The sequence below is a fragment of the Dioscorea cayenensis genome, chromosome 4 (genome assembly GCF_009730915.1).
Source record: "Dioscorea cayenensis subsp. rotundata cultivar TDr96_F1 chromosome 4, TDr96_F1_v2_PseudoChromosome.rev07_lg8_w22 25.fasta, whole genome shotgun sequence".
In the NCBI taxonomy this organism is placed as follows: domain Eukaryota; kingdom Viridiplantae; phylum Streptophyta; class Magnoliopsida; order Dioscoreales; family Dioscoreaceae; genus Dioscorea; species Dioscorea cayenensis.
Genome location: NC_052474.1, coordinates 947,681 through 958,844, shown reverse-complemented (window position 1 = coordinate 958,844; position 11,164 = coordinate 947,681). Strand labels below are relative to the sequence as shown.

The 11,164-nt window shown below is 36.8% G+C and overlaps 3 protein-coding genes across 3 annotated transcripts; all 3 read left to right on the top strand.

Annotated features, from left to right (window-relative positions):
* Positions 1-344: 344 nt before the first annotated feature.
* On the top strand, positions 345-2,218 carry LOC120259267. Its single transcript, XM_039266843.1, has 6 exons — positions 345-427; positions 506-545; positions 617-771; positions 881-952; positions 1,175-1,246; positions 1,356-2,218. Exons 1-6 carry the CDS (start codon positions 350-352, stop codon positions 2,103-2,105), a joined length of 1,167 nt encoding a protein of 388 aa, XP_039122777.1. The 5' UTR covers positions 345-349; the 3' UTR covers positions 2,106-2,218.
* Positions 2,219-3,207: 989 nt separating this feature from the next.
* Positions 3,208-8,001, top strand: LOC120258543 (probable enoyl-CoA hydratase 2, mitochondrial). Its single transcript, XM_039265994.1, has 8 exons — positions 3,208-3,436; positions 3,502-3,671; positions 5,601-5,675; positions 5,916-6,006; positions 6,086-6,137; positions 7,153-7,256; positions 7,366-7,442; positions 7,656-8,001. The coding sequence occupies exons 1-8, from the start codon at positions 3,253-3,255 to the stop codon at positions 7,830-7,832; spliced, it is 930 nt and encodes a 309-aa protein (XP_039121928.1). The 5' UTR covers positions 3,208-3,252; the 3' UTR covers positions 7,833-8,001.
* A 1,053-nt stretch (positions 8,002-9,054) lies between these two features.
* On the top strand, positions 9,055-10,214 carry LOC120258095 (flavanone 3-dioxygenase 3-like). Its single transcript, XM_039265440.1, has 3 exons — positions 9,055-9,199; positions 9,260-9,557; positions 9,633-10,214. The coding sequence occupies exons 1-3, from the start codon at positions 9,055-9,057 to the stop codon at positions 10,210-10,212; spliced, it is 1,023 nt and encodes a 340-aa protein (XP_039121374.1). The 3' UTR covers positions 10,213-10,214.
* Positions 10,215-11,164: the final 950 nt, after the last annotated feature.

Genomic DNA, 11,164 nt, shown 5'->3' with positions numbered 1-11,164 from the left:
ATATCAAAATTTTACTGAAGCCGGGATAAAAATATTTTACATTAATTTTTTAAATTTAAATAAATAAAGTGGTTTTATTCATTTTATTAATTATTTTTTAAAATTATCCATTTTTTAAATTCATGAACAAAAATTTCACGATAATAACTTTAGCTAATAATAATAATAATAATAATAAACGCCTCCGTTTCCCGTTTCCCAAGCCAAAAAGAAACCCGCGCTTCAAAAATCAAATAGAAAAAAACAAATGAAATAAAATTTCCCGGGAAAACAAATTTGGCGGGAAGAGCAAATAGGCCTTGTTAAGTAAAACTGAAATCGTCTGCTCTGTTTCCCTCCTCAAATGGAGATGCCCGGAAACGAAGGTGATACAACGACAAGAGAGACGGCAATTCGCTGCTCCCAGCTCAACCCTGTCAATTCTCAGGTATGAATCAATGGAATTCACAGCATCTCTTTGAATACCAACATCATCAACAACATCCTTGATCTTCTCTGTTTGTAGGTTCATGGAAGCTCTTCGGATTCATTTGCTCTTCCTTCTCGTGAGTGTTAAAAAACATCAATTGTTTCCAGTCTTTTGATATATATATATTTTTTGGTTAATTTTTACCAGAGCCTTTCGATTTGAGGAATTGGTTTTCTAGCTATGAATATGAGTCTCCAGAGTGTTCTGGTCTTCCTAATTATCTGGGTAGCTATTTATTATCTGAAGAAAAAGGAGAGATTGATACCCAGGAGCATGCATTGGATAGTTGCCTTGATGACAAGGTCAAAATTTTTTACTGTATTTTCATAGTTCATGATATAATTTGTCAAAAAGCATTGGTTTTTGAATTGTTCTATCAATTGTGAGAAATTACTATCTTTTTGCTTTCAGTTCACTGGTTTAGTAGAAGAGGGAGAAATTGATGCCCAGGATCATGTATTGGAAAGTTCCCCTGATGCTAAGGTCAATCCTTTTTACTGTACTTCCACTGTTTTTAATAGTTAGTTTGTCAGAAAGTATTGGGCTTTGACTTTTTCCCCAATTGTTAGTAATTATTATTTCTTGCTTCCAGTTCATTGGTTTAGTAGAAGAAGAGGGAGAAATTGATACACAAGAGCATGTACTGGAGAGTTCCCTTAATGCTGTTCAAATAATTTGACAAAAATTTTTGTTTCTTGTTTTCAGGTAATTGCTTCAGTAGAAGAGGGACAAATTGATAACCAGGAACATCCATTGGAAAGCTCCCTTGATGCTAAGGTTAATCCTTTTCATGGACCTCCATAGCTATTAATAGCTAGTTTGTTGGAGAGCAATTCTTTTTGTGCTGTCTTTTCAATTGTGAGAAATTAGTGTTTCTTGCTTTCAGGTCAATGATTTAGTTGTAGAACATGAAGGGAAACACTCTGCAAAGCATGATAGTGTTGGTGAATGTCAAAAAAACTGTGATATTTCAAGAACTAGTGGAATTTTATTGGTGGATAAGGAGCAATCTTCAATTAGATTGCCCGGTGTGAATGACTTAAAAGAACAAGAAAAGGTACCTTCTCTTATCTTTGATGAAGAAGTTCCAGGACTAAGACTAGAGATCAAACAGGACGGATTACACTCTACAAGAACTGAGAAAAATACAGCAAGTAATAGTTCTAAAGTTGCTGCTGAATCGGTTTCAGTTAAAAACCTCAAGTCTTGTGGACATAGTGAGTGCGAAGAGTCCATCTATTTGAAACCAAAGGTAGCAGATGTAATTACTGGAGACATGGAAGTGAATGAAAATCTGGGTACAAATAGTTTTATCTCTACAAAGAACAGCAGAAATTCAGGGACAGATGATGGACCATTCCATACCAAATTTATTTCAACAATGAATTGCAACAAGAACTATGAGAAGCAAACAGGAGCTAAGACATTGCAAGAGAATAACCAAACTAAATCAGGAAAAAGAAATGCTTTAATGGATAAAACCAATGTCTTTGAAGGTGAAGCAGATACAGTACCAGAGATTACTGGCAAATGGCAGTGTCCTCGCATGAACAAACCTTACATGGGCCCTCCATTGAAGCAGCTTAGGATGGAACAGTGGTTTCATAGAGTTAACAAGGATCATTCTATCAGATAAAAGATTCAGTTGTCTTTTTCTTCTTGAAAACTAATGGAGTTGTTTTCTGCTACAGCTGCTGCTGCTGTTGTTTTTTTTTTAATAAAACCACTAGTTAATATTGTCTCCTGGGACTCGCATCAAATTAAGTTTTTTTTTTTAATTATTATTATTTGTGAGCAATAATATCTCTTCATATGTATTTATGGATTTAGAGGGAGAAATTGATACCAAACAATTTTTTGGCTCATGTTCTGAATCATATCTGATGTGGACTAATTCAAATCCCCGTAGCACTCCACTATCTCACATCACACCCACTACTCACATCACACCCACTACTCACATTACACTCACAATCTCCCTTTGCACCCACGATCTCGAACACGTAAAAGTACTTTACATAATCGCAGATACATCTATAAATAGCCTCCCTCATTTAAGTGAAAGGAGGACTTTTGGGAAGAAGAGAGGAGCAAAGGAAGACAAGTGTTTTTCTCTACTGACTTAGCCATCGGAGTGTTTGTGGGGAACACTTCCCACATCTGCCATGTGTCTTGGCATCCGAAGAAGGAAGAGACTCAACTCCTTTTGTTCGATCTCCAAGTCGAAGTTCGAAGTTCTACAAATTTGAGGTCCCCTACAAATTCACTGTTGTATTCTGGCAACAACAATATCTGATTGCCTATCTGTTCCCTCTATTTTTGGATGAAAATTCAAATTAATTTATTGTTTTCTTTTTGAAATTTAGTTTTTTTTAATGTATATATCTCTCTAAATATTGCTGTTTATTCTTGAACTCTATTTATTGTATTATTTTTATTATTTGTGTAAAATACTGATTAACTAATGCAAAGACTTGATGATAATCATAAAAATTATCGAAATATTTTCAATATTTTCCTTCAATATTTTTTAAATTATAAATAAATTAGTTTGATGGATAAATTTAAGGGAAAATTACTAAATTTAAACGGATTGTATTATTTAATTTTTCAGGGTGATTTAGGATTATTTGATAGATATATTGTACAGACTTCTAATTTTTGCAATTTTAAAAGTTTTAAGGAGTAATATGTAAAACTTAATTACTATTCACTATAAATAAACCAGTCTTCAGTTTGATGTTCACTGTGTTAATCATCATCCCCCTCGATTTCTCTCTCAAATGCTTCGTTCCCGAACCCTCATCGGTGCGGCCCGCCGGATCGGCGCTGCTTGCTCCTCTCCGATCTCCCATCACGGCTTCGGCGGAGCCCTGGCCACCAGATCGCTCTTCAGGAGGACTCTGATCATCCAGACAACCGCGCCGGAGCAAGTGAGAGTTGAGCGGCTCTCCGATTCCGATTCTGGTAATCCCTCTTTGTTTTCTCGACCTAGATTTTCAGTATTTGCGAGAATGATTGTTGTCTTGCAGGGATTGTTGAGTTGAAGCTGGATCGACCGGAGGCTAAGAACGCGATCGGGAAGGAGATGCTGAAGGGGCTGCAGCGCGCTGTCGAGTTTATTGATGGAGATTCGTCGGCAAATGTCGTTATGATCTCCAGCTCTGTTCCTAGGGTTTTCTGTGCGGGCGCCGATCTCAAGGTATGGAAGGCTGATTTTGTTTGAACCCTAAGCTTGTTCCATCGTCTGTTGTCATTGGTTGGATCTGTTGAACTTAGCTTGTTTAGGCTGCTATTTTGCTATAATTTCTGCTCCTTAGGGCATGCTCTGTTTGTGATCGAGCAACTTCAGTTGTTACCATAGTAGTTATCTGGGAACAGATGAAATTTCTACAGATAATATTGAATGTAAACAAATTATTAATTGGGTAAATATATAATATGGATCATAAAATCTTCAGAAAATATATTGATTTGAAATTTTTTTAAAAAAAATAGTGAGGATCACTATACATAGATCATAAACAAAAATAAGATAAGATCCAATTTATCAAAAAAAATTTGTGTGATATATACCGCAATATTAACCAGACAAAGTATGAGAGAAGAAAAGCGTTAAAGATATTCAGGACAGAAAAAATGCTCTATTCTCTTGTGCACCTTTCTCCCTTTTGGGGTTTGAAGTACTTCTACTATAAGCATTGAGTAGTTTTTAGGAGAAATAGTTGTACCACTTATTTCATTGCTTCTCCTCTTTTGTAGAAGTTCATCCAAAAAATTGTCTAAAAGTGCTTAGTTTAGTAAGAAATTAAGAAAACTTATCAAAACGGGGTCTTAATGTTAGCCTTGGAGCGGTGCTGATATAAAAGAATCTAGGGAAATAATTGGCTTTTAGTTTGTCATAGTGGCGGTGTGTTTTAAAGTTAAAGCTTGAACTAGACTTTCAGATATCATATTTGTTATAAGGAAAGGAAGATATTCAGTGAAGTATCAAGGCTCTATTCTCTATTAGACAATTTTGGATCTTATATTTGAATTAAGTCGTGGGTTCAAGATTACAATGAAGTGTTTGTTGTCCAAAAGCTCAAAGTAGACTGTGAGCATCATCATTTTTATACAGGAAAAGAATTTCATAGAGCTTGATATAGAGGAAGACATCCACTGAAGTAGTAAGGCTCTGCGCAATTTTCAATAGATATTTGAATTGTGCCACAGACCTTTTGAGTAAATGAAGTGTTAGCTTTCCCAAAAAGCCTAAAGTAGAGATTTGAGCATCATGAATGTTACACACTAAACGAATTCCACTACCTTTGATATACAGATGGAGATTCAGTGAAGCACTGAGGCTCTATACAATTTTGTATTTAATATTTGAACTCTGAATTATGCTATGGATTAAAGATTACAGTGTGACTTTGAACTTCGATTCACAGTTTGTTATCTTTCTGTGGAATAAGTAGGAAGGTTTTGGGGATTGTGGAGGAAGGAGCAACATAGATTTCTTTTATCGTGGTTAAACTATCTGCTTTAACTATTTATCTTCTCCACGGGACTAGGATTTAGTGTTTGGGTCTAGGCCCTTGCTAAATATAACCTGAACTGCAAGGGCAGTTGGCATCCCATTCACGGGGAGCTTGTGTTTAGGACTTAAATAAGTTTGGGATCATTTGTAATCACATAAGTTGTGGAAGTACTTGTCCTTAAAGAAAGCTACAATGCTACTCTCATTCTTGATGTGTTGTGGATGATTCATTTTTATTGCAATCACGTAAATGCAATGAAGCATTGGCAGTTAGATAATTTCCTATGAGGACAAATTCCTTTTACTTAAACAGGTGACTTTGTGTGTTCAGTTTACAATGTAATTACTCTCCATGCATTTTGTGGCATTAGTTTGTTTTCAATGTTGTTCAATGTATTTCAATAGTGCTCTAGTCTCTGTAGATGTTTTATATAATCTACACTATAGCCTCTTGGTTTTTGGCTCTTTCATTTTCTCAATTTAAGTTGTGCCCTTTTTTTATTCTTGTTTAAGATTGCTTGCTTAAGCTTTAGCCATGCTATTTGCTGTTCATCACCATATTCTAGGGAGTTTTGTTTCATCATGATACTCTGTTATTTGAACTGCCAGGAGCGCAGGTCAATGAATCCTTCTGAGGTTAAGCTATTTGTGAACACATTGCGGTCAACATTTTCTTCCCTGGAGGTATGTGTCTTGTTTTCCATGCACATCTTATCCATCTTGCTTTATTTATTCCATCTGAAGAAAAAAAATGTAGCACAATCTGTGTTATTTTTCTTTTTTGTTCCACGGTGCATCAATTTGTGGTACAAAAGCAAAGTTAACAAAATAGCATCACTTGCTTGCATACTAGGCCATAGCTTAGTGGTTTAAATGATATGAACGTTTACCCAAGCGTTGAGGATTTTTGCTTGTTTTGAGCAGACACTCTCTGTTCCTACCATTGCAGTTATTGAGGGTGCAGCAATGGGTGGTGGGATGGAAATGGTTCTCGCATGCGACATTCGAATATGCGGTATTTCTCTTGTGAGTTTTCAGTAATAAAAATAACCAAAGTTATATTTATTGATCACTAAAAATTTGGTGTTATATAGGGGAGGATGCTGCATTTAGTTTGCCTGAGACTGGACTCGCTATAATTCCTGGGTATGTGCTTATATTCCATTTCTCTCTGGAAACCATGTAGTTGAGCTGATCCGCATGTTGCTTTAGATTTATGTACGACTATATAAAATAAAACCATTGTATATGAAACTTTGGCCTTGTTTGGATTGACTTTTGGAAAACTCAGAAGTGTTTTTTTATAAGTTAAGCACTTCTGGGTTCCAAAAATATTGTTTAGTACGGCTTTTTCGAAAAAGCAGAGCGGTAAAAGAGCTGAAAAACAGCTTTTTTTTATCCAAAAGCTAGTCATAATCAGTTTATGAAAAAACCTGTTTTTTAGATTATTTTTACGGCTTTTGCTTCTGCATAAAAGCTAATCTAAATAGAAAATACAAAAAGTGCTTAACTTATTCGGGAGAAGCACTTTTTTTCAGAAGCACTTATACTAAACTAAAAAAAAGCTCCTTTTTTATAAGCCAATCCAAACAAAGCCTTAAGTCAGAGAAATAATGGAAGGATTCCTACTTCAAGACTCTCTCATATCTTTGGCAGCATCACTTCATTTTCTAGGATTTGATATTCTACTTTTCCTTACCATTTTTATCTTAAAGAAAGTTTTAAAAGAAATTATAAAAACTAATTGTTCCACATCGAGGCTGGCTGGTTTTTGAACTTTCCTTTGAACTATTGTAATCGGTGTTAGTGCAATGCTAGTTAATTAGGTCTTTCATCCGTGTTCCGTTGTCAACAATTAGGCATATTTTGGTAGATGTGTTACTTGGCTCAATCATTGACTTTTGCAGTTCTTCCTCTACGAAGACTTATCTTAAGTTCTTAACGCGGAAGGACATGTAACATGGTCCTCTTTCTATTGATAAAATTACCATAACAGAGAAATAATCATTATGATCCTATTTGTTTCTTTATGTATGCTTTGGATCATGACAAGTGTTTTCCTTTTTGTTTCTTTATGCTGCATATCATCAGTACATTGTTGTTTTTTAAAAATACAAAGGAGGGAAGCTGACTTATGGTCAATGTATATTGTGATACACAGAGCTGGTGGAACCCAACGACTCCCTAGGTTGGTTGGGAGGTCAGTAGCCAAAGAGCTCATTTTTACTGGACGGAGGATAGATGGCAATCAAGCTGTGTCTATGGGTAGGACCTCATTGATCTATTTACTGTTACAAAACCTCCTTTACCATACAACTTGTGTTGCTTTCCAACACATCATCATCATGCCTGTATGGTTTGCGTTATGATGCAGGCTTGGTTAGTTATTGTCTTCCCGTAGGAGAGGCATACATGAAAGCTCTCCAAATTGCGCGAGAAATAAACCATAAGGTAAAAAATGTAAATGCAATGCGCTTATCTAATATGCATGTGTGTTTTAGGGAAGCCTAACAAGCTGCATAAGAGGACACCCACCTTTATTGTGTCGCTGGTGGCCTCATTCAGTGAGGCAACATGACTGACATTTTAGACTGTAGAGTAGGGCTCATAGCAGCCATCTAAAAGAGACAGAAAGAGTAATACAAATTCACTGCACTGTTTCAGGGCCCACTGGCGACAAGGATGGCTAAACAAGCTATCAACGAGGGAATGGAGGTGGAGATGGCTGCTGCGCTGGCTCTGGAGGAAGAATGTTATGAGCAACTCCTTCATACACAGGATCGTCTTGAAGGTTTAGCTGCGTTTGCGGAGAAGAGAAAACCAATATACTCCGGCAAATAGTTTCTTGCCTCAAAGCTTTGTAACTATGCGCACGGGTTAATTGGCTGATTTATTAAGCTTAACATTAGTAATAAGAGTTTCAGCTTCAAGTATAATGACTGTATAAAAAGAAATTAATATTTATAGAAAATAGCATTATCCAATTTTCAAATAAAACTCGTATTATTAATGGAAGTTGGTTTAAATTACACAGGTTTAGATTGTTTAAGCTGGTAATTTTGATTACAACTATTTATGTATATGTAAAAAAAGACATGTATGAAAAAAAAGATCAATGCGTCAAAAATAATAAAAGAAATAAAAATATAATGAATAAGAGTCATATTATTGTATTAATAAATTATTATGACTTTTAAAATATAACATGAATAAACATTTAATTAAGTGGAATCAGGTGAGGGCCCTGTGCTGTGAGCGTTCTGTCTACCACCTCTACCCGAGATACCATGTGCTAAAAAGTCAAAAGAGTTAAGTCGGTACCTTAATCAGTTCCCAGTGATGGATGGGTCGAGCAAGCGCTAACAATAGAAAAGACTCAGCTGGCGGCGAAGCAACATGTATGATTGGCTTCCAGATCCTGATAAACCGGAGAAACTGTTACTGTTAGCCGCAATCTATACAAAGAAGCGACAGAAGGAATTGAATTGCAATGACCTTAGCCGCCATATATGCAAAGCAACAGGAGGACTATAATTTCAAATGACCTTATTTGTGGGCTACAAACGAGACTGAAATCCGGGCGGAGTAATAAAATAAAATATCTGAACCTTGAAGAAAGATAACCCGGAATGCCATAAATGGCATTGAAGGCGACATCCAGCATTGGCGCCCGCCACATCTAGGTTCAATGGATATGGCATAAGAAGACAACAAAAACCTTTTCCGCAAGTGTTGCTGATCCCATTCACGAGCAACTAGTTCTAGAAAGCCGGAGGCACCCCTATGCCACTAGTTGTATTAGAAAGTACCAAATACGAGGAACCCCAAAAGACTCATTACCAGGACTATGGAACCGGCATGGAAAAGCACTTAGCTTGAAGTCATAATTGCTGAATCTTGAGCCTCCCGACCAAGCCTATAAATGGTGATGATGATCCTCACGGCTACTACAATCAAATTCCTTCTTCATTCTTTCTTCATCATTGAGCTAAAGTCTGCAATGAGTGCACATGAAATGAGTACATTCCTTTCAAGCACAACCCAAAGGTGTTCCTCCCAGCGGATGTCACCTGTCAAGCCTGCAGAACTCGCTTGTCTTCCCACCATTGATTTTGCCGGCTTGAACCACCGCCTGGATTTGAAGTCTAGGTCCATGACGGTTGAGACTCTTGGAAAAGCATGCAAGGAGATGGGCTGTTTCCAGGTTGGTATATAGTAAACTTTAGTGGGAATACCATGTGCACAAAAATGGCATGGGTTTGGTATAGCCGCACACTACACAAACTGTGGATTAAATTTCTTACCTTGTGTAATATTCTTTTTGCAGGTCATCAATCATGGCATAAGTCAGTCAGTGATGAAGGGTGCCAAGGAAGTAGCTTTGGATTTCTTTGAAACATCAACAGACGAGAAAGATGCATTGGCATCAAATGATATAAGGAAGCCAGTAAGATATGGTGCTAGCTCCAAGGACAGCATCAGTGACTCAAGGTGTTTCCTGAAAAAATATGCCCATCCTCTCCAAGAATGGATCCCATTGTGGCCACTCTCCCCACCAGATTACAGGTACTCCTCATCTTTAAACCACCTGATTAGATCATTATCAGAAATTAGAATGTAATGTGTAAATATTTTAATCAGGGAAAAAATGGGAAAATATGCGTTAGAAGTAAGGAGAGTTGCACTGCAACTGATGGATGCCATACTTGAAAGCCTGGGAGTCAGTACAGGAGACCTGAATGAACAGCTTGATGAAGGCATGCAAGTCATGGCTGTCAACTTTTATCCCCAGTGTTCAACACCAGATCTCTCACTCGGATTGCCTGCTCATTCTGACTATGGCTGCATAACCATCTTGCTCCAGAGCTGCGAGGGCCTTCAGGTCATTGGAGGTGATGGGAATGCTTGGCAGGAAGTTCCTCAGGTTCCAGAGGCCCTGCATGTCCACATAGGTGACTATATGGAGGTGTTGAGCAATGGCCGATACAAGAGTGTTTTGCACAGGGCTGTTCTCAACCCTGACAAGAAGAGAGTATCAGTTGCTAGCATCCATGGGTTTTCTATGGACAAAAAGGTTGCTGCTGCCAAAGAAATGGTGGATGAGCAACACCCAAAAGGATACAAAGAAAGTAGCTTCAGAGACTTTCTTGACTACATTGAGGCCACTGACATCACTAAGGGAAAAAGCTTCATAGACAGCCTCAGACTCACCAGCACTTGAATCTGGGATTTTGATCCTCACTAGTTCAGAAAAGATAGTAACATAAATCAAGTGGCAATATCAACTAAGGATCATAGCTTTTCAACTTACACGTCTAGCATCCCTCAACACCGACTTTTGTTCCACATAATATATTAGCTGTTCCTTTGCCTGTCATCCCACAAATAAGTAGTACGATGTATTATGTAATATCACAAGGAGAAATAAAATAAAATAAAAATAAAATGCTGGCCCACAAAATAAACAAAAGGAACAAAATGACTGGGGAAAGCAAGCAGTTAGTTGAATGCCATTAAGATTTCAAAGAATATATTTACAACAAAGCTACAAAAAGGTGTCCTGTGGATCGCTCCAGTGACAAGGCCATTCCCAACATAAGTTCATAAATACATGTAATCCAATGCAAACTACATGCGCAACTTGAGCATGCAACGTCTGTCTTCTAATTAGAAATGGAAATATATAAATAAAAGTGAAACATGCATACAGGCACATGGATGAAAGACAGGAATACACTTTTCAACTGGGAGGTATCTCATAAGCATACAGTTTCAGGAAAAAAAGGTCAACAAAAGAAATATATATTCACTAATAGCTAGACAAACTAAATTTGCAAAATATATATATATATATATACAATTAAAAGATTATAGAATCCAATAAAAGCAAATAATGATATCAATCACCTAATGTAACTGATAATTGACAATTTTTCTCAGAAAAACTGTCCACATTTATAGCTCTGGACCAAAATATTAATGTGATTCACATAGATGAGATTCATTTATTATCTGCCTAACCTTACTGTTTTCTTGGGAAATCTCCATTCGGAGGGGGTTTCCCATTAATCAACCAAAGGGAAATAATTTTCTTTTTTTACTTTTTTTTATTTTCTACCGTCAATCCAAATAGACCCTTATTGATTTACTTCCTCTTATACATATGTGGTTAT